This window comes from Magnolia sinica, chromosome 3, assembly GCF_029962835.1.
Source record: "Magnolia sinica isolate HGM2019 chromosome 3, MsV1, whole genome shotgun sequence".
Taxonomy (NCBI): Eukaryota; Viridiplantae; Streptophyta; class Magnoliopsida; order Magnoliales; family Magnoliaceae; genus Magnolia; species Magnolia sinica.
In genome coordinates this window covers 108,447,760-108,471,290 of record NC_080575.1, presented here as the reverse complement: position 1 = coordinate 108,471,290, position 23,531 = coordinate 108,447,760, and the positions used below count along the sequence as shown (strand labels likewise).

Sequence of the window (23,531 nt, the reverse complement as noted above, 5' to 3'; positions counted from 1 at the left end):
AGATTTGAGAGAGTTCGTCGGTGACACGTTTTATTTCATCTCGCGATGTGCGGGCCGTTTCCCGTTCAGAATCTAAAATGCGCATGGTCGCGGCTTCGGTGGATCCCTTACTGTGGGGCCACCATGATGTATATGTCTTATATCCACGCCGTCCATCCGTTTTTCCTGATCTTCTTAGTTCATGGTACCAAAAACGCATTAGATCCAAATCTCAGGTGGACTACACCACAGGAGCAGTGGTGATTGAACGCCCACCATTAGAAACTTCCTAGGGCCTAAGTTAACGTTTATTTTGCATCCAACCTGTTAATAAGATCACAAAGACATGGATGAAGGGAAAACACAAATACCAGCTTGATTCAAAACTTTTTTTGGCCCACAAGAAGTTTTTAATGGTCTTTGACCATTGTTTCCTGTGGTGTGGTCCACCTGAGATTTAGATCTGCTTCATTTTTGGTTTCGTGCCTAGAATAATCTGACAAAACGGATGGACGACGTGGATATAATATGTATACATCAAGGTGGGATTCACCGAAACCGCGTCCCAAAATGACATGGTGCGTGGATGACTAACATGTTCCTCGATCCTTTATAATGGTGAGGCCCACATATTAGTGATCCAGAACATTCATCTGATGGTCCTAAAAGGCGATACTTATTAGGGGGTTCTCAAAAATCTTTATGATTGGTTTTCTTCATACCATTCGTTGAAAGTAAATTCATCAAAGGGTTAGGATCATTTAATGAGAACGAATTCCATTAAATCCCCCCATCGAAGGTGGACCCCATAAGGTCAACAATCTGGATCATTGGTTAACAGGTTCACTTTAACAATTACAAACCAAAGTCTCAAGGTATACACCTCTTCCAATCCCTGTGACTTGCTTGTGGTCCACGTGGCAAACAAGCATAAGATCAGAACCGGGAGCGGATTGGATACTGAACGCTTCAGTAGCCAAAACGCTACTGAAGTGATGTGGCAAAACGCCATTGCTGGATGCCAAGCGGCTGTTTCCTTTCAATAAATACTCTGTCAACGGAGATCCGTTAGCGGATGTTTTTCCGTTTAGGCCGTGAACGCACTCGGCCACGCACGGACGTGGATTTCCTGCCAAAAGACATTCCAAGAAGTTCTTGCGCTAGGAACCAGGTGGGGCCCACCATGATGTTTGTGAGAAATCATATCCGTCCATCTGTTTTTTGAGTTCAAGTCAGACTTGAAACCAAAAATGAACGGTTTCTAGAGCTTAAGTGGGCCAAAAAAGTGATAATTGAACGTTCATGGTTGAAATATCCGTGGGCCACAGAAGTTTTGAATAATGCTAATATTTTTTATTCAGTTCATCCCAGTAGGAATGAAGTTATTAACGGTATAGATGGATTGTAAACATCACTGTCGAGCCCAGGTAGCTTTTAACAGTAGGAATTTCCATAACCACATTTTCCTTTAGTACGGCCCACTTGAGCTTTGGATACGGTTCATTTTTCGCATCATATCTTTAAATTAACTAAAAAAAACTGATGAAAGGGGAGAATTTCTTACAAACATCACAGTGGGCCTGGATTCCCAGCGCAGGAAGAAATCCGCGTTCAGAAAAAAATGCAATGTGGAGTCTAACGGTGAGTGGCCAAGGGAAGCGGATTGCATAAGTAAACTCTTTTTTTACCTTCATCCATGTTTTTGGATCCTTTGAACAGTTTGGATGAAAAATAAACATCGCTGTGGGGCTGGAAAGGTTTCAACGGTATTTCCACTGTTTCCTGTGGTATGATCCACTTGAGATTTTTACAAGCTTCAATTTTGGGCTCAACGCCTAAAATTAGATGGAAAGACAGATGGAAAGTGTGGATAAATCACATAAATTCACAGTGGGCCCAACTGAATTTTCTCAGAATGACCATCCGATTTCATGGCCGAGTGGAGCACGGCGGAAAGGGAGAAAAATCCGTTAACGGATCTAACGGAGTAGCATTTATACCAAGGGAACATGCCGTTGGTATCTAACCAATGCCGTTTTGCCACATCACTTCAGTAGCGTTTTGGCTACTGAAGCGTTCAGTATCCAATCCGCTCCCATCAGAACCAATCATAATCTAAGCAATTAAGCATATCTGGGGTGGGCCACAAAACAAAATTTGAATCGACTTGAAAACCATCAGTCAGAGGCGTTACGGGGAAAGAAAAAATAGATTTTTTAAATTTTTTTTTTTTTTTTTACACACGCACACACACCCCTACACACCCACGCCGTAGTGGAATTTCACACCTATGGATACCTATGTTAATACTCCATAGAGAGTCTACCACCGGAGCAAGAGGGAAAAAAAAATTGCTCTAAGAGAATTCAATTGGAAAGAGTCTTCCAATTCAAAGGTTGGGATAGTCTAATCAATGTGAATGTTGGCATATGGCCTACCAAATGTAGGGACTTCCTGATGATCGGTCCAGATCTTATAGATGTTTTCCACGAATAACAAAATCGAGTCGGGTTTTCTCTAGAAGCTTCTGCCCATGCGTGATGGGTGATAATATCACGTGCATCTCGCGTGCATTTTACGAGAAACTGGGGGCGGTACGATCGCTGACTTCCCGTGTTTGCAATGGGGCTGACAAACTGTGCGTTTCTTGCGAATTACTAAATAGTGGGGAAGCGGATTGCGTACTGAGTAACTCAGTGCGCTTTACTCGGTGGGCCCAACTGTCGTTAATGCATTTTATCCGCTCTTTCCATCTCTTTTAACAGATAATTTTAGGGCTTTATAAAAAAAAGTTGGAGTGTATCCAATCCTCAAGTGGAGCACACCACCGGAAACAGTGTGAATTGAACATCTGCCGTTGAAAAATTATTAAGGACAATGAAGTCTTATATCAAGTTGATATTTGTGTTTTCCCTTCATCGATGTCCGTCTGATCTTATGAACAGGTTGGATGAAAAATAAACATCACCGGGGCCCTTAGAAAGTTTTCAACAGTGGAAATCAATCCTTTTACTTTTTTGTGTGGTATGGTCCGCTTGAGCTTTGCATATGCATCAATTTTGGGTACAACCCTTAAAATGATCTGGAAAAACAAATGGACGGCGTGGATAAACCACATGCATTCATGGTGGGCCCAACAGAGTTTACTCGGTACAATAAGAGCGTACTGAGTAACTCAGTATGCAATCCGATTTCAAATTGTGGTGGCTAATCCTACGCGCGTTCATGTGCATATTATGGAAATCATGGGGCCCTATAGATGGAGCGTTGGACGAAAGTTAAAGACTGACCGGACTTTCCTTGCCATCTGATTTCTCACGCTAGCCATTCTCCTTCTAATCATCCATTTGATCACCAACGATTCCGTGGTGAGATTGATGATTCCTGGGCATGGTCAATCTCATCGGGCCCATGATTTGGACCGTCCGGATTGGGCGCGGATAGACAGCAGGAAGTTCCCGAGGTCCGAAACTAGGTGGGGCCAACGGTGATATTTGTGAGAAATTCACCCGGTTCATCTATTTTTTGAGCTCATGTTTGGACGCGATACCAAAAATGAAGAAGATCCATGACTGCTGTTGAAACATTCATAAGGGCACAGGGAAGCGGATTGGCTAGTGTAAAAGCAGCGGGGGATTGAACGTCTACCATTGAAACCTTTTTAGGGTCGCAGAAATTTTATATCAATATGAAATTTGTTTTTTCCCTCTTAATTTAGGTCTTTTTGGCCTTATGAATAGATTGGATGGAAAATAAACGTTATGGTGGCCCCTATGAATTGTTTAACGGTGAAAATCATTATCTCTGCTACTATTTGTGGTGTGGTCCAAATGATTTTTGGATATGATTCATTTTTTGGATAATGCTTTAGAATGATCTCTAAAAATAGATGAACGGTGTAGATATAATAAATACATCACTGTGGGCCCATGTAACTTTGATCTCCTTTGAACCGTTAGTTCAACTCGGAGCTCGAGGAGCGTCCGGGCTCGTCTTCGCACGACACGTACCTACATCAGGTATATAGCTCCTGTGTGGTACACCAGCCAATCCGCTTCCGGGGCACAGAAGTTTTGTATCAGGACAAATTTTTTATGTTTTTAGTTCATCAAAGTGGGAATGACCTTATGAACGGTTTTGATGGCACATAAACATTAAGGTAGGCCACAGGAAGGTTATAACGATGCATTTCCCTCCCCTCTTTTTTTTCCCGTGGTGTGACCCACTTGAGTTTTGGATCCAACTTCTTTTTAGAATTTTGTTTTCAGATGAGCTGGAAAAACGGATGGACGGAGTGGATTTCTCACAAACATCTCGACACGCCCCGCTTAGCTTTCGACAGCAGGGTGTCGGAGCAATGCGCCTGCAACACCGCTCCTATACATGCGGGAGGTGATTACACATACACCGTAACGGAAACGGATTGGCTACTCTCCCTGACATCAGCCCCGTAGCTGGTGGTCGGGGCTCTGTGGGCCCACCATGATGTATGTATTTCATCTATTATGTTCATCCATTTTTAATGATCATTTTAGGGAGTTATTCCAAAAATGAGAGGCGTATATATTTCAGTTGGACCACACCACATGAAAACAATAGTGATTGAATATTCATCATTAAAATCCTCCTAAGGCCTACTGTACTGTTTATTTGACATCCAATCTGTCTATTAGGTCATACAGGCTTAGATGAAGGGGAAAAACAAAAATCATCTCGATCCAAAACTTTTGTGGCCCCCAAAATGTTTTTAATGGTTGACGCTCATTCAACAAGGTTTCCTGTAATGTGGTCTATTTCAGATTGGGTTAAAAATAGATGGACGGCTTGGATGAAACACATACATCATGGTGGGCCCGCAGAGCACCGACCACCAGCCATTGGCTGGTGTAAGGGGGAGTTCGCCAATCCGTTCCCCACCGTAACAAGATAAACACTGATGTATGTAGTATTGTATATCCACGCCGTCCATCAGTTTTTTGAATCCATGCGGTGCGTCAGTTTTCAAGGACGTTTTAGGGCATGATCCCACTAATGGAGCAGATCCAAATATCAAGTGGCCCACACAGTTGGAATTGAATGGGCAACATTAAAAAAATCTTGTAGCCCACGGAAGTTTTAGATCAAGCTGATATTTATATTTTAGCTTTCGTGCAGGTCCACTGGTCAAATTTGGATATGCTTTGTTTTCGGGATCATGCCCTCAAATGAGCTAGAAAACTGATGGACGGTTTTGATATACAGCACATACATCAACGTGGCCCCCATAATCAAGGCAACACCCAATTACATCTACCTGGGTCTAAGCAGCGGATTGCGTGTGAGCCCGAGTACAGAAATATACCGTGCAGAGCTGTGTGGAGCCCATAGAGATGTCCGTTCAACTTCGCCCATCTGTTTTAAGAGACTACAGTAGTACCGGATTCTTAAAAATCAGACACATAAAACTCATGTTAGCCATGCCATACGAAATAGTTGGGATTGAACGCCTGGTAGTGAAAGATTTTTTATATTGGGATGATATTTAGTTAGGATTTGGTATGTAGAATCACACACCGACATGGATCTAGAATAGTAATCTAATCCAAGAGTACCAAGCAATCACAAGAAATATAGAGATTAAAAGTGAAAAATCTTTGCGGGAAAAAATTACAGCACAAAGTGACAAAAAATTTCATCATGAAAGCATAGATTACAAAGATAGAGGACTTACTTGGCTTAAGCAATCCTTAAACCTCTCATTTTCTCCACCTTTTGAAACCCTAAAATCCTTTTAAAAACCCTAGAATGCCTTAGAAATTTCCTTAGAATACTTCCTAGTCTCATATACACCCCTATTTATAGACTTAAAAACAAGTGTAACCGGAATAAGAAACAAAATTCGCAGAATCTACTTTTCCGCAAACGAATTTGTGTGAATCTTTGATGTCATCGAAACACCTTCGATGTCGTCGAAGAGACGCTAAAAGAGTTCAGCGAGTAAACATGGATTTTGTGAAAATTCTCGATTACTCGACTCGACTTCGATGTCATCGAAAATTGACACCAATATGTTAGCGACCAACAGAAGAAATTCCCAAAACATTTGATGAATCGGTCGTTATTCGATGTCATCGAAGGTGACATCGAATAGTCAGTCAATGGCATCTATAGACTCTGTATTATACTAGATTTAAGACATCTAATACAACAATCTCCATCATGTCATCAATCTTCACCCGTGTGGCTTCTTGACCTCCCCTCTTATCTCTGCATCTCATCATAGCTTTCGGTTAATGTTTCTCGTGCACACTCCATCCTTCTTTTACGCCATGGCCAAATCCAGAGAATTTGTACAGAACTTGAACTTATCTGAAGGAACGATCTTGGTGAGCATGTCTGCCGAATTTGAACCCATATGCCCTAATATCTTTACTCCTGTCTTTTCCAAAAATAAGACGTAGTTTTCTTTACCTCGTATGTATCGAAGTAACCATATCGTCATCCCATGTTGCTAGCCGTGATATTTGCTCACAATACCTATAGCCTATGAAATAATCGATCTAATATAGACCATGACATGCACTGTCAATCGTATTCAAATAAGGCCTATGAGACATATTCTGCTTTTCCTCATCTATTTTGGAACATGTTTTGAAGAAAACTTGAAGTGAGCCGCGTAAGGAACGCTCACCGGCTTTGCCTAATCCATCGTATACTTGATCAATACCTACTCAAGGTATTTTGTCTGAGATAACCAAAGCCTACTCCTCTTTCCAGTCTCTATGAATATCACTGTCGAGAACTATCTTTGCAGCCCCTCAATCCTTCATCTCGAATGTCCCACTTAATCGTGTCCTTAGTACGTTGATTTCAGACATGACATCATGGGCGATCTATATGTCATCAACATATAATTCCTTACTCATAATGAAGGAATCAAATTTTATTTCACTGCCTAAGCGACAGGTCGTATCATGACTTCCTGTAAACTTTTTTTTCAGCCCCTTTAAACATCGAACCGCTCTGGTTGCTTTATGTAGATTTGCTCTTTCAATTTCCTGTACAGAAATGCAGACTCCACATCCATCCTTTTCAGCTCGAGATCGCATTGGCCAACCAGTGTCGATACGAATCTTATAGACACCTGTCATACCGTCGGCGCGAATATATCTGAGAAGTCGATCCATTCTCTTTGAGCAGAACCCTATGCTACCAGCCCCGCTCTGTATTTATGTTGTATCCCATTGAAGATCCACCTGCATCCAACCACTTTCCGGCCCACTGGAAGCTCCACCAGCTCCCATGTGTCGATTTGATACAACGAGTCCATCACATTGTTCATAGTCACTTTCCACTTCTCAGCATTAGACTCACCTTGAGCCATCTGAAAAGTAGACGGATCCTCCTCGTCTATAACGAGAGTATATGCGATATAAGAGTCGTTCATGTACCTCGCCGATATCCTGCAATTATACTGTGTGATTTTTTTCACAGGTGGCTGCTCCACTTGTTCTGTATCTCCGTCCGTGCGTCTCAGCCTTCATACCCCGCCAGGTCATGTGGCTATGCCCAGCATGCCACACACGTGCAGAGGTTTAATCTACTACAGCCACTGCAGCTCCACTTGTTGAAGTGCTCCCTATCAACCTGTAAAGATTACCGAGTCATTGCGCTTTTATGATAACATATACCCCCATAGATAATTTAAAGGCACCATCAATACTCGTGAGCTTGCATCCTTTTGCCTCAAGTACACTAAGAGAAATCAAATTCTTATTCAAATCAGGAACGTACCTGACATCAGTCAAGGTACGCTCCACCCCATCAAACATCTTGATGTGCACTGTACCAACGGCTACAACATTGCATGCACTGTCATTGTCCATAAACACCTATCTACCATTGCAGTCCCTGTAGCTGGTGAACCAACTCCGATGAGGAGTCATGTGAAAGGATGCCCCTGTGTTTAGAATCCACTCCCCCCCACAATCATTGTATAGGCGACTGATTGTAGACACAGTCAAGACATCACCATCACATCCACTCGTTCCATCTGATATGGCAGCATTGGTCTCCCTGTATGAAGCGTTAGATTCTTCTCTCTTAGATTTATGATATACACAATTATTCTTTATGTGTCCTTCCATCCTACAGTTCTAGCACTTTAACTTACATTTGCCCTTGCCTTTAGATTTGGATTTAGAGCTTAAAGATCCTATACTTTGTTCAAAATTCCTGCCCCTCGTAATTAGTGCATCGGAAGATGCATCCATGTTGCCTTTAAGCTTTCTCATAGTCTTTCCTTGAAAGGCTGAGATAACGGTGTTAACACTTAGGATTTTATTTGTGGCGCATATCGTGTCCTTGAATGACCCATACGATGCTATAAGAGAATTCAACAACATACATGCTTGTTCCTTATCTTTGATTACTTTCTGTATATCCAGTAATTTGCACACCAATTTATTAAAGTTGCTGATGTGGACCTCCAGATCTCCACCATCTACTATCCTGAAATTATACCACTGTAGCTTCAAGTGTAGGTGATTTTCAGATAATTTGTTCGCATTAACATCCTCTAACGTCGCCCATAACTTAGCCGCAGTTTTTTGCCTTATGATATTGTAGAAAACCTCAACTGTGAGACACAAATGGATGGAGGCTAAAGTATTACTATCAAGAGTCACTCATTCTTTATCTTTCATAGTTGTTTTCTACTCCTTAAGAGCCTTAGCTTCGCCTTGCTTAGTTAATAAACTAATAATTTTAATCTTCCATAGTTCAAAATTATTTTTGCCTGAGTACTTCTTAATATCAAACTTAGCGTTTCTCATTGATGCTAATCCTACAGATTCAGATCTGTGCCCTAACGATTGCTTTGATACCACTTATTGGGATTTGGTCTGTGGAATCACACGGATATAAATCTAAAATAGCAATCCAAGAGCACCAAGCAATCATAAGAAATATAGATATTTAACGTGAAAAACCCTTGCTGGAAAAAACCACGATACAAAATGACAGAAAATTATTCCACTATGAAAGCACAAATTACAAAGATAGAGGACTTACCCGACTTGAGCAATCCTCAAACCTCTTCTTTTCTCCACCCCTTAAACCCTAAAACCCTTTTAGAAACCCTAGAATGCCTTAGAAATTCCCTTAGAATACTTCCTAGTCCTGTATCCACCCTTATTTATAGACTTAGAAACAAGTGGAACTGGAATAGGAAACAAAATTTGCAGAATTTGCGTAAACCTTCCATGTCATTGAAGAAACACTAAAAGAGTCCAGCGACTAAACATGGATTTTGCGGAAATTTTTAATTACTCGACCCACCTTCGATGTCATTGAAAATTGACACCAATATATCTAGCGACCAACAAAAGAAATCCCGAAAACATTCAATGAATCTATCACCATTCGATGTCATCGAAGGTGACATTGAACAATCAGTCGATGACATTGATAGACTCTGTATCGGATTAGATTTAAGATATCTAATACAACAATTTCCTATTGTTTATCTTATTGGTAATAATTCTACGAAGGGTTTAGATGGCAGATAAATATCATGGTACCTACTGGAAGGTTTCGACTGTGAACGTTTCTATTACCAATGTTTTGTTGGTGTGGCCCACTTGAGTTTTATATCTTCCTTTTTATTAAGAATCTCGCACTATTGTGGCCTTTAAAAACAGATGGACGGAGTGGATTTGTCACATACATATCTGTGGACCCCACAAAGCCCCGGGCACCGTGCCGGGGCCTCAGGCAATCCGCTCCCTTGCGTGTATCGGTTAGAGGACGTACATGGTACTCTACAAAATCAAATGACCCACGTTCCGTGGGTCCGTGACTGTGATGCCCAACGTGATACTTGTGTTTTACATCCACGCCGTCCATCCGTTTTTCCAACTCATTTGAGAGCATGATCCCAAAATTGAAACAAATCTGCATCTCAGGTGAACCACACCACAAGAAACAGTTTTGATTGAACGCCTACAATTAAAAACTTCTTTGTGCCATAAATTTTTTGGATCAAACTCTGATATTTTTTCTTTCCTTTCATCCATGTCTGTGTGATCTTACCAACGGGTTGGATGTCAAATAAACAATATAGAAGGCATTATGAAGTTTTTAATCGTGAACGTTTAATCACCACATGTTTCCTGTAGTGTGGGCCACCTCATAGTTCGACCTTCTTTATTTTTAGCTTCAAGTCCTAAAATGAACTGTAAAAACGGATGAACAGCTTTGATATAAAACACATACATCACAGTAGGCCCCACAGTTATGGATCCACCGAGACTATGGTTCCCGAGATCCACCCAATCCGCGTCCAAAAGAAAAGGAAAAGTCTCCCTCACAAAAGATGGGAAGCGGATTGCGTACCAGTAACTCAGTACACTAAGCATACTAAGTGAGCTCTATAGGATACAATATGATTTATTTGTTTTATCCATTCTGTCTATCCGCTTTATCAGATAATTTTAGTTATTTACTACAAAAATGAAGCATATCCAAAGGTTAAGTGGACCACACCAAAGGAAATAGTGTGAATTGAACATCTACCGTTGAAAAATTCTTTTGGGGGCAACATAAGTTTTTGATAAGCTTAACTTTTTTCCTTTTTTTTTTTCCCCTTCATCCATGTCTTTTTTACTCTATGAACAGGTTGGACGACAAATAAACGTTACAGTGAGCCCTAGAAAGGTTTGAACGGTCGAAATCATTATTCCCACTATTTCCTCTGCATTGGTCCACTTGAGCTTTTGATATGCTTTAATTTTCGGATCAACCGATAAAATCATCTGGAAAAACGGATAGACGGCGTGGATAAATCACATACATTCAAAGTGGGCCCTACTGAGTTTACTCAGTACGATAAAAGCATACGGAGTAAGTACGCAGTCCGATTTCCAAAAGATGATCATCCATGATTTCTCGGAGGACGGTTAATCTGTGATGTTTGTACTTGTTTGGGGACCTACCATAATGTTGGGCCAATCCACTCCGTCCATCATATAAAACCCCCCTGTTCTCAATCGTGCCTAAAAATTAGGTTGATCGGTACTCTGGTGGGCTCCACAAAGTAAACTCATTAGCAAACAAGAGAGAGAAACAGATATTTTTAACATTTCCAAGTCACCGTATCCAGCCAAAGAGTGTCCTGTGGAGTGCTCTCTCCTCTCTTGGGAATACCAAACAGGCAAACACTCTCATTTCCGTTCTCATATTTATATATACAGGCAAGTTTCATTTTATGCAAGTGGAGAGCATAGTTCAGTGATCCAGACCATTGGTCTGTTGGGCCCCATCATGGATGGAGGGTGTGCTAAAAATAATTTCAATGGGACGATCCTAAGCTTTCATTTTGTGGCCTGAAAATAAACGGTCAAAAAAATACAGCAATGGCCAGCTGAACTGAAAAAAGCCCAACATGGCCGGCTAACATCTTCCAATCTGGAAGACCTTTGAGGCATGGTCCACCTACGTGCCATCCAACAGGCCAATGGTCTGGATCAATGAATCATAAACACCACTTGCTTTTCAGTGGATTCCATGGGGCCCAGCTGTACCTTCAATATCTCCCCTAAGATCTTAACCACCAAATCAGGCCAACAGATCAACGATCTAGATCACTGAAACCCTGGACGCCAAATCAGCCTTTGGAAGGAAGTTCCTGCAAAGGGATGCTAGGTGGTGCCAACCGTGATATTTGTGAGAAATCTACCCCGTCCGACCATCGGTTTTGCGAGCTCATTTTAGGTGATTCAACCAAAAATGAGGTGTATCCAAAACTCAAATGGGCCACACAAGAGGGAAATTTGGGGAAAGAAATGCCCAACGTTGAAACCTTCCTGGACTCCACGTTGATGTTTATACGCCATCCAAACCGTTAATAAGGTCATTAACGCTGGGATGAACTGAAAAAACAAAAAAGTTAAGACTTATACAAAACTTTTCATGGCCATACGAATGTTTCAACGGTTCTCATTGAATCCCCACTGTTTCCTCTCTTGTGGTCCACTTGAGTTTTTGATACACGTATATTTTGGTAGGAATTCCTAAAATGATCTCGAAAAACGTATGGACGGGGTGGATTTCTCAAAAACATCATGGTGGACCCCGCCCAGCATCCCTGCGCCAGAATTCCCTGCGAATTGCTTTGGCAGGAACTCCGCGTCCTCCCTGGAATGGGAATGCCCTCTCTCCTTCTCACACACGTTGGTACATCGGAATTTATAGTTTAAAAAGCTCCACACACTCTCTCTCTCTCTTTCTCTGCATTTGACATTCCAAGCTAGTCTCTCACCCTCCTCTTCCTCCCTAATCCAATATAATCTCAACCCTTAATCAAACACTAACCATGATTATCTCCATAACAAAGCCCGCTCTAAAACCGAAGCGCCCCATCTTTCCAATCACACCAAGACCACCGCCATCTCTTTTCCTCTCTTCCATCTCCAATTCCCACCAAAACCCAAAAATCTCATCCCCCAACACCTACAATTCCATAAAATCAAACACCCATCTCATAAAACCTCTCTTAGACCCAATTCCCACCTCCAAAACCTCTCCTCCTATTCCCTCCACCAACAACAGCCATTTTCTCCATCTGGGTAATTCAAAGGTGTTGGTCTTGTGTGGTTTTGGGTATTGGATCCAAGGGTTCAGATGCTTCCCTTGGCTGGCTCTCAACTTCCACATGGCCCAAGGTCTTAACCTCCACCCTTCCACACTGCAGCTGGTGCAGTACACTGCTAATCTGCCCATGGTAGCTAAGCCTCTGTTTGGTGTCCTGTCTGATGCCATTTACATTGGAGCTGCTCATAGACTCCCTTACATATCCTTTGGAGGTTGGTTGTCTTTTTCATTATTATTTTTTTTATTTTGGGAATTATTTTTGGAAATTCCTCCAGCTACATGACATCCAAGCTCAGGTAGGATAGGGATGTCGGTTGCCAGCCAGTCATTGAACTTTTGCCGAGCAATCATGAAAATCCTTATTTCTTATATGATATCTGACCCAGATAGCTGGGACAAGGCCATGATGGCGTTGATTTTATGTTCTTTGTTTGCTTCTGATGTTTCTTTATCTGTATAGAATGTGAAAGGGTTGTGTTTGAATGGAAATCATATCTGGGTCAATGTTATTTCCCAATGAGTTAGGTCACTATCTCATTGAATTTGGATTTGTTTGTATGTGTGTTTTATTGATTGGGTTGTGTGTGAATTTACTGAAATATACCTCTCTGGTTTGTGTTAGTGTTGAATTGTCACTTGGACTTCTGTTTGTTGTTTTTGATATGTTTAGGTTTCTTACCATCTTGAATAATAATGGTGGTCTTCTTATTTGTAATATTTATAAAATTCGTGGTGATTTTTTTTTTTTTTTTATAATTTTAATTCCTGTCTCCACATTTTAAAAAAAAGGTTTTTATTGATGGGTTTTAATCTGTAGTTCCATTTGGACAATCGTTGCCTTTTTTGGGTTTTTATCGTCAATTACTGAATTTGTGGATGTTTGTTAACAGGTTTCTATTCTTAATGTATATTAAGAAGATCAGCTATTATTGGAAAAGGAATCTTACTAATCCAATCATGTTTTCCCCCCCTTTTTAATTAACATTTCTTTCTTGATTAGTTTGAGAAAAAAACACTTCTTTCTAATCCAATCATGTTTTTTTTTTTCCCTTTTCAATTAGCATTTCTTTCTTGATTAGTTTGAGAAAAAAAAAAACATTTCTTTCTTATTTTGTTTGAGAGAACTTTACTCTGGTAGTGTGACAAATGATATGCAGGCATGCTGAAAATTCTTGGAAATTACACACATGGCAAAGAATTAATCAAATTGAACTATCCAAATTAGATGTATTATGAATGAAAAATCAAGATTATTTATCTGACTATTAGATTGGCAGACATTTATTGGATTATTAGCATAGATCCTATTTCAAGAAACAAGTGTCCATCAATCAGATGTTAGGGTTGTTCAACTCCTTTGATTTTGGGACTGAATTATTGACAATGGGTTCCAAAATTTAGTTTGTTTAGTTTGAGCTCATCCACAGAACGTGTGCGATTTCTATGTGCATGTGTATCAAGTGTCTTATGCTGCCACATTATCAAATAATTCCCTTTTATGATGAGCTGATGAATCATCTTCTATGGGAGAATTTTGAACAATCTCCGATTGTTTCTAATCATCCTCTAAAAGTGCTCTGTTGGGCTGATTGAATGGCATCCATGAAGTGTCCGTATCTTGCAACTTCTCAATGGGCTACTAGTAAAACTAATGCTGAATTATGCGAATGAAATCTATGATTCTGGGTCTTTGAAGGGCTTAAAACTTCAAGATGGTTGAAGTCCAAAGAGGCTTGTTGAGCTAATTTTGATCGATATCTGCAGTACTTTTGCAGGTTCTGTCATGGGGGACACTGGCTTTGATTCCAATCACGGGTGTAACTCTTCCGACTCAAATGGCATGCATTTTGCTGAGCAACCTCGGCGCATCCTTCACAGAAGTTGCAAGTGACGCTCTCATAGCTGAATTTGGTAAAAAACACAAAGTGGGCGAGCTCCAATCCTATGCATTCATGGCACTAGCAGCAGGTGGGATCTTAGGCAACTTGTCTGGAGGACTCTTCTTACAGAAAACCCAACAACCCAAAATATTGTTTCTTGTGTTTTCTCTCCTACTTTCATTCCAACTTGCGGCTTCCTTAACTACAAGAGAGAACATGATTGATGCACCCCGACGCCCATCTCATCATCTCGTGCAGAAATCCATATCGGAAAACCTAAGCAAACAGTTCTCCAACCTGATCACAGCCGTCAATGAAGACCACATTTTCCGTCCTCTTTCTTGGGTTATAGCCTCCATTGCGGTTGTTCCAATGCTATCAGGAACCACATACTGTTACCAAATGCAGTGCCTAAAGCTCAAGCCTTCGATCATTGGGCTATCTAAAGTGATTGGACAATTGATGGTTTTATCTGCAACCGTCTTTTACAATCGAACCTTGAAAAGGATTCCCATGCGGAAACTGATTTGTGGTGTCCAGATCACGTATGCTATCTCTATTCTGGCAGATCTCTTCTTGGTAAAACAGATCAATCTCAGACTTGGAATTTCTAACGAGGCTTATGTCCTATGCGTGTCGGCTTTAGCAGAAGCGGTCGCTCAATTTAAGATCTTGCCCTTCTTGGTGCTGTTTGCGAATGTATGCCCACGGGGGTGCGAAGGATCACTCATTGCATTCTTAGCTTCAGCTCTGTGTTTATCTTCAATATTCAGTGGGTTTTTAGGTGTTGGGGTGGCATATCTGATCGGCATATCATCTGAGGACTATTCGAACTTGTCTGTCGGGATTCTATTGCAGTTTGTAGCAGCTTTGGTACCTTTGGGATGGATTTCTCAGATACCCATTTCACAAACAGTAAGGAAAGGAAGGAAGAAAAGTCAAAGGAGGAGAAGAATGGTGCTTTTGCCTGCTGGCAATGAAGAGAAGTGAATTGAAAACGCTGCTCTTGTTCATTTCAGTATAAGCCCTGCATGGAGAATGAAATGGATGCATGGAAGCTGGAAGCGGTGGTGTGCCGAAGGCTATTCAAGTCCTGTCTGTTCCCGATGGGCATTTGAACTACTCCAAACAGGAACTCACTCTCTTGGTTTCAATGCAGATCGGGCTTCGGAATGTGATTCTCTCGACTATTCATCTGCCTGCTATTGATGAATTCCTGTAAAGATTCCCATGATTGATGGGAAGATGTAATTCAATTTGTTGTATCAGAACACTTCCACCAATGGTTTTGAGTATGTATATATTCATATCGGCCATCTCAACGATTCAAAAGATAGTTTGATTCTCCCCGTCTTTGGATTTCATTTTCAATTTGCATCATTATCTTTGGTTAGTAGAATCTCTTTCAATGTTGATATTACGATCCTAAGGGTTTAATAGCCTAAGTAGAATCTCTAGGGTTTAATAGCCCAAGTAGAATCTCTTTCAATGTCGATATTACGATCCCAAGGGTTTAATAGCCTAAATTAATGCGTTCCATCAGTCCTAGGGCTTTTGGTGTATTAGTGAGGTTCTTAATAGTTGATATGAATTTGGAATATTAACCTGAGAGTCTAGTTAAACTCAAACAAACAAGGATTTAAAAAACAAAATGGTTTTGGCACTTGTGTTTGTTTGTTTGTTTTCCAGGTTGGGGTTTTTGGGTCCAACCCTCATGTATGGCACTGCATTTTTGTTAAGAAAATGGTTGTCCACCTTGGTTTAACTGGGTTTCTGGCCAGTTTTGGTCTGGATTTTAAAACCCAGGTCACAAACGACCTGTGTTTGGGCAGGCTCAGCCCTTTTCTGGACAGCGTTCCTACACGACACACCTCGCCAGTTGCATGGAAACTTCATTTAGAACTAGAAGGCAGGGGCAAAGTTTTGTATGACAAATAAATTTTTGATAGCTAAACTATGAATAATTAAAAGACATTGGAAGGGTTTTAAAATAAAATAAAGGGCATTTAGGTATTTTACAAGGTGAAGCCAATCCACTGTAGCTTTCTATCAAAGAGACCTAAAACTAAACCAAAACTTATATTAATAGATTCGATCACATTCTAACCAGTTCCCAAAAAATATGAATTTATATCAAATTAGAACAAATAACTAATGCTGACATAGAAGTATTGGAACAACGCATATTAAAGAATGATTCGTGATTCCGACTACTTGCAGAGTAGAACTATGCAGTAAATAGACAATGAGAAAGATCTTCCAAAAAAAACAAGACTTTTTTGGAGTAAGCCAAGAAAATATTTCATTGCGAATGAAGAAGATATTGAAGATTTGTCCATATGTGAAATTATAATTATTGATATGGGTCTTTTCCGCATTCATTAAAAGGGAATCTTTTGTAACTCTACAAACGTTTGGCTGACAAAGACTAGTAATTGAGTTGAGTCAGGAACCTGAGTGGACCGTCTCCTCACAAATGGCACTATCAAACATCTGTTTCAAATTGCAAATTACTGATGGATTGGAATCGCACGATTATTAGTCCATGGTGTGATCAACCCACTTGATGAATGGCTAATAAATCATAAATACCGCCACTTCCGTTTTCCTGGCAAACGGCCTTATGCACGCTCTTGTGTTTATCTCCCACAAAGAATGGTAAAGATAGGTATACTTTATTTTTATGGGGATAAACCTAGCTACAAATGGGTCCGGCTAAGTCAACTCAGACTCGGTCGAGTCTGATCCGGTTCAGTATCACGGAGTCACCCTCCCTAATATCCTTGACTCGGACGAGTCACTCACCAACCCAGGACTGGGCTAGTCGGTCCAAGTTGCCACGTCAGAAAACCATCCACCCATGTTCATGTCTAGCCAAGCAAATGCCTGAATCCATGTCAGGCCTAGCATGGCCCAGATCATCAGTCCTATTTACAGCACAGATGGCGTGATCCCGTGCATTTATTTAGGACCGTTCGTGTTCTACTCGTAAGACCGGTTGCAATTGTTTGATTTCGGATCTTTTTGTTTTTGTATTTTTTTTTTTTAAATTCCAAACATCATTTGTCCATTGTGGGGTTAGGATCAACGGGCTGGATCTCTTGATGACGGATCGTACATGTACAAGGGGGTGCCACATTGCTGTTAATGTAATCGGAGCTTTTGGACTTGGAGGAGATGGTCACATCATCCATCTGGACTGTCCATTCCATGTGACTGACTTTTCATGGGTCGGATGTTAGTGTCAGGTTATGGCCCACTTAATGAGTGGATCGGCCCATATAATGAATGGCTATGATCATTTGAATTCTACAAACTTTGGGGAGTGGCCTAAATCATCCCAAGGCTTTGATCACTGTACACATGCCTCAATATTCTATAGAAGGATCCTGCGCACAGATATTTAGTATGCCCTAGGTTTAACACCGTTGAATATCTGGGCATGGGAGATCCAAGAAAATTAAACGACTGATCTTCAATCACATTCCATGCATGCAAATTCTAAATGTAGGAACAGGTCCTAATTAGATATTAATAAGGGATAACGTCCGAATATCCCCTTAATTATACTTCCAGGACTGGCTGTTTAAATTAGGTGGGGCCCACAATGTTTTCTATGTAAATTGACCCCGTCCATCAGATGAGAACCCTTATTTCAACTGAACATGAAAGATCAGCATGTTAAGAAACTCCAGTGGGCTAGACAAATGGGAACAATGTATAAATGCCCCTGAAAACCTCTAAGTTCATGTGGGCGTGGCCCACCTGAGCATTGGACCCAGCTATTTTTAAATCTTCACTTCATCTTCGGTAGTGAGACTTGATTAACAGGTTTGATTAACAGTCCGTGAATGTGATAAGGTCCTTGGAACTGTCCAACCGTTGGGGTTTATAAGTGGGCCATTCTGGATTTGTAATCTTGAATTACACCTTTCTAAGCACATCTATTCATAATAGAGAGGACTCAACTAGCCTTGTTCATTCTACTTTGGTGGGCCAAGCTCATCTATTAGATGGGCCAAGAATTCTAGTCCAAAGCTGATGTGGTTGGACGAATCACCCCCAATCCGTTCATCAGGTGGGCCTTCCACTAGTGGATACCTGATCTGATAAATCTCACATGTATTGCGTCTATTCCACTTGCCAACCTGATCTGATGGCCTACTTGGATACAAAATTATGAAACGCTGCCACGCATCAGCAGTCAGTGCAGGTTCGATGCACGAAGCTGGTTGTACAGCTCATCCATCGTCCACGTAAAAATCAGGGTCGGCTCCATGAAATTTTCAACGGCGGACGTTTCCGCTCTCTGTTTTTTGTGGTGTTGCCCACTTGAGTTATGGATATACCAGCTTCTTGGATTCCTACCCTACTGTGACGTTTAATATTTTATAGACGGAGTGAATTTATCACGCAAATCTCTGTGGGCCACATAGCTTCAGACCACGGTAGCTTACCTGCGGGGGGTTGGCAATTCACGTCCGAAATCCAGACGCGGTTTGGGTGGGATCCCTAACCGTGGGCTCACTGTGATGTATGTGCCTTACATCCACACCATCCATCCATTTTGATACCTCATTTTACGTACTTTTTAATTGCATGTAACATTCGCCACGTGTGCCTCAGTCAGCCATTTGTGCTGACGCATGTGCCGCTGAACTCACATGTAATGAGTAGCACATGCCTCGCGTCGCCCATGCACCCCACGCGTATTATGTTTGCAGATATCATGGATCTGTGGCGTAACTGGCCCACTTTCACTACCCTACATTATCAATACTACTTGTGCGCTACACGTGTATTTTTGTTGAGAATATCTCTCATCGTAATTAACTCAAATAAATAGGCTTAAATTTTGAAAATGAAAATTTCACCAAAAATTAATTTTGAAAATTGAATTTTACTTTTATCTCATATCGTTTAAAGATGGAATCTTTATGTAGTTTATATATATTCTTAAGATCTTGAAAAATAGGAAAAGAGAGCTTGGGATGGTGTGTTTTTGCACGTGCATCATTAGTGGCATCATTGGTACGAGAGGTGAGAAGACACACTTATATAAGTTTTCCAAACATCGTCAGATTCGTCCGTTGCAAGAAAATGATACTGATTAATGCCAATGGTCCAATAATAGATAATCATTCACTACTTCAAACAGTGAGATATTTTATCTGACTATCTGAGACGTATGGATTAATGAGGCAATTGTCATAAATATTTTTATGACATTTTAATTTTTGATGACTTCAGGTGCAATGATTTATTCCCTCCATTTACATAAATCGGATTGGACCTTTCTAAATCCAGGGTTCAGATCATCAGAAAATCAATCGATCTCCTCTATAATAAAACAAAGGCTCTTTTCTTTTTAACCATAAGCCAAGTTCATAACACACCGAGTACTCACAGACAATGACTTTGTTAGTTGAGTTCTTAAGGTGGTTCATTCGTAAATATTGCTACAAGAAAGATCAAACAGTCTTACTGTATCTTGGAAGAATGAAATATTTTTAAGGTTTTATAAAAATGAGATCCTTTTATTTTTATTTTTTATTTTATTGTGGTTTATAAACTTTTTTGAGATTAGATTAGAAAAAATTAAAAGAGAGCTTGGGAGTGACATGGCTGTGGACAGTGAAGTTGTAGATGCGCATAGCGCGCTTCACATGATTTTGGAAATTTCCCAATAGTTTTCATGTGCCATTCATGTGCAACATGTGGTGTAACATGTTGTAAATTCCCAAGTGCAACATTGAGAAGCATCCCCACAAACAAGAACCAGGCTGGGATGGGCTCCGCTCAAGAAGCATAGCTCAACCGAGACGTCTGCATTCCTTTTGTGGAAACAACCGGCTAACGTCGACGAGATCCACTCGTTCATCAGGTCTGCCAAACACGGTGGCCCCAAAGAATCAGGCCGATTCAACATACCATGAAAAAACAAACCAGATGTTAAAAGTCCCACCATTAAAATCGTTTTGATCGTCCAAAACGCTATGTGGGTCGATCCAGCCCCGAGTCACCCGGCCCTGAAGGTGAAATCCAAGGCCAACACATCTTCCCATGCCCTAACCAGGCCCATTTCCACTGGGCTCCAAAGAGGAATTCACCACATGTAGTACTAATGCTAGGACGAGTATCAAGAACCCCCATTTTACAGATTACAAAATAAACACTAGCAAATCAAATAAAAGAAGAAGAAGAAAACAACTGTTACAACGAGTTCAACACAAGTGCTAGATTATGTACTGAACCTCTACATCACAAAACCAACCTACAAATACAAAACAAAACAAATATCATGAGTTCGTCAAAGGTGCTACTAACGGTTCAAACCCTAGTACCACCTAAACCAGCACCACCCTTTTGGGCTGGGTCCACACCAGCTGCGCTTCCAACCCCATAGTCCGTGTCACGGTAACCTGGCCCGTACTTGCTGCTGAAAATCCCTGCATGAAGCAGCAGTACGTAAAGCAGCTGGGTGAAGTTTAGTATGATTACGAAGGCTTCTAACACTCTCAGCCTCCACCCTCTGTACCCACCTATGCCTATCTCCTTGCACGCCAATCTGCTCCACCACAAGCATACCAACAAACATTAACAGCCGTTGAAATGTAATGACCAGTGAATTAAACACTGTTCGTTTTGCAAAGATATAAGATTGTCATACGTACCCAAATGCCAAGGCTGTTACAGCCCATGCAACAAGGGCTGATGAGGCCGCGGCAGCGAGGCTATCGTTCCTCCATGCCCGGATGTGGTTAGCACCCGCGAATTTCGATGCGATGCCGATAACGCCCGCCAAGATTGCAAATATCAGGAAATAAGTGGTCGCACCATTGCCTGCAACACCTGAAGAAATACAATACATATAAGAAAAGAAGTCATATGGCCCTCATATGGCCCTTGTATTTCGTTTTACATGTGTTACGTCTTAGGAACACTTACGTGTGGAACCAACATGTAGCCATGGTCAGACGATCGATTGGGACCTTTCAGTTCGTTCTCAGGTGCTACCTCATATGGTCCATGGTATAAACTTGCATCCAACATATTCTGATCTACACCATGTCTAAGTGGAGTGTGGCCCATTAAGAAGAAAATTTTCTACGCTCGCGTATTTAACTCGCCAAATCAATGGCCACGATCATCCTTTCAGCATGACTATTGGACTATATATATATATATATATATATATATCACCTGGATTGTTAGGGGAACTCGTGAGCACTTTTTTGATAAATCTGTGTGTATGCAATCCAAATCAATGGCTACGATAATCCTTTCAATCCTTTCAGATGATCAGCGTGACTATTGGACTAAGCCTTTGAAATATACATACAACACACACACACGGAAATGGTACCATGAGGCTCACCGCGTGCGGGCTTGCTCACCTGCGCACCACCTTACGTGGGGTGCACACACGTCATGGGCATAGAATCTGAACAGTCTGCTCACCTGCGCACCACCTTACGTGGCGTGCACACACGTCATGAGCATAGAATCGGAACAGTCCACGTGATGCAGTACCCCTTGAAACCTCACTAGCCCAACTTTCAGCCCAATACAACCCTGGTGGGCCGTGGGCCATGGCCAAAGGAGAGTTTCCTCCCTTGATCTGCATCTCTTTGCTAGAAGAGTTTTAGATCAGGTTAAAAATTAGGCTGGTAGGGTTTCAAGGGATGCCACATTACATGGACCGTTCAGATTATTTGCCGTGGACACCTGCAAAGATGCACACGGGTACTCATATACGGATGTGCCCAGGTGAGCAGTCCTCTCTCTCTCTCTATCTATCTATCTATCTATCTATCTATTCTATGGGTCGAGCTCATGGGAACTTCCCATGAGGTCGAGCTGTGTGGGCCCCACCGTGATGCCTGTCGAACATCAACACCGTGCATTTGATGGGTCCCCTTCGATGGGATATCCCAAATATCAGCCGTATACAGAACTTAGGTGGGCCATACCATCTAAAATCATGTGAAGACATGCCTAAAACATATAAAAGCATTTGGTGGGGCTCATCTAAAATTTGGATGCATGCGAAACTTGGTCCGACCCCTCATCCAAGTGGGACACACATAATGGATGGGCTGGATTTGTGAACCAGCCCTTGGTGGGCCCAACAAATGATCATGAATGTTTTAATGGGAGGGTAACCCCTCTCAACTTTTGTACGTGACGTGGCTCACAAAAGTCACTTGATTTTTAATACCGAGGCTCACCATGGAATGGTGCATCTGACTGACGGTGTTGATGTTTGACACGCATCACGGTGGGGCCCACAAAGCTCGACCTCATGGGAAGCTCCCATGAGCTCGACCGCATAGAACTTGTGAGCACTAATGTGAAAACTCTTTTCTCGACGTGTATATGCAATCGAAACAATCCACTAGATAAGTAACCTCTATGACTCAAAAACCTAGGGTAATCTAAAAGTTTAGTGGCCTATCAAAGAAGGAAATTACCTCTCGCTTTGCTATGGCCTACAAGCATCTTAAAACAGGCTAACTTTTGGGCTTTAGGGTAATCTAAAAGAACCAGTTCACGTGCGTGTCTACACACACACACGAGAACAAAAAATATGGCTATTTTCTTCCTTTCACCAAAGACTCAAGTGCAACAGCCGGTGCACAGGTGCATATGACGCATAAACAGATACTTAGCTTAAGCAAGTGGTGGGACCCAACAAAGCAGGGCAATGAAGAAAGTGGTTAGAATGGTATACCAGGGTAGTGAGTTTGGCCGTTGATGAACTTGTTGAGATTCCAACTAGCAAGGCCCACCACCATTACATACATGATCAAGTTCAAAAACAGCAGTGGGCCTGCTATATTCCTACCAACCGTCTGTGCCATTCCTTCTCTTCTCACGCGAGAGCTTCTACAAACAGAGTTTTAAAATGCTAGTATATCCGTAGTTAATTGACTGGACCTTTTTCTCTCTATTTTCTACCTTCGCCTACCTTCGCCTCTTTTATTTCCCAACCAGAATGCATGCCTCATGTAGGAAACAGAAGGTCCTGGAAGATGACAC

At 41.4% G+C, this 23,531-nt stretch overlaps 2 protein-coding genes across 3 annotated transcripts; one reads left to right on the top strand and one right to left on the bottom strand.

The window, feature by feature from the left end:
- Positions 1 to 12,213: 12,213 nt before the first annotated feature.
- On the top strand, positions 12,214 to 15,834 carry LOC131240629 (probable folate-biopterin transporter 8, chloroplastic). Of its 2 annotated transcripts, none has more exons than XM_058238973.1 (2): positions 12,214 to 12,821; positions 14,374 to 15,834. In XM_058238973.1, exons 1-2 carry the CDS (start codon positions 12,332 to 12,334, stop codon positions 15,477 to 15,479), a joined length of 1,596 nt encoding a protein of 531 aa, XP_058094956.1. In that variant the 5' UTR covers positions 12,214 to 12,331; the 3' UTR covers positions 15,480 to 15,834. The 2 variants fall into 2 exon arrangements, with proteins under 2 accessions (XP_058094956.1, XP_058094957.1); XM_058238974.1 differs by having other exon boundaries at positions 12,627 to 12,821; positions 14,385 to 15,834.
- Positions 15,835 to 20,650: 4,816 nt separating this feature from the next.
- On the bottom strand, positions 20,651 to 23,473 carry LOC131238691 (membrane protein PM19L). The gene is made up of 3 exons (XM_058236307.1): positions 23,224 to 23,473; positions 21,164 to 21,341; positions 20,651 to 21,057 (listed from the first exon to the last, which is right to left on the bottom strand). The coding sequence occupies exons 1-3, from the start codon at positions 23,351 to 23,353 to the stop codon at positions 20,820 to 20,822; spliced, it is 546 nt and encodes a 181-aa protein (XP_058092290.1). The 5' UTR covers positions 23,354 to 23,473; the 3' UTR covers positions 20,651 to 20,819.
- Positions 23,474 to 23,531: the final 58 nt, after the last annotated feature.

Coding starts and splice junctions, on each gene's coding strand:
- LOC131240629 (XM_058238973.1), top strand. CDS start 12,332: ATGATTATCTCCATAACAAAGCCCGCTCTAAAACCGAAGCGCCCCATC. Junction 12,822..14,373: donor CCCTTACATATCCTTTGGAG/GTTGGTTGTCTT, acceptor CGATATCTGCAG/TACTTTTGCAGGTTCTGTCA.
- LOC131238691 (XM_058236307.1), bottom strand. CDS start 23,353: ATGGCACAGACGGTTGGTAGGAATATAGCAGGCCCACTGCTGTTTTTG. Junction 21,342..23,223: donor CGGCCAAACTCACTACCCTG/GTATACCATTCT, acceptor GTATTTCTTCAG/GTGTTGCAGGCAATGGTGCG. Junction 21,058..21,163: donor GTAACAGCCTTGGCATTTGG/GTACGTATGACA, acceptor GTGGTGGAGCAG/ATTGGCGTGCAAGGAGATAG.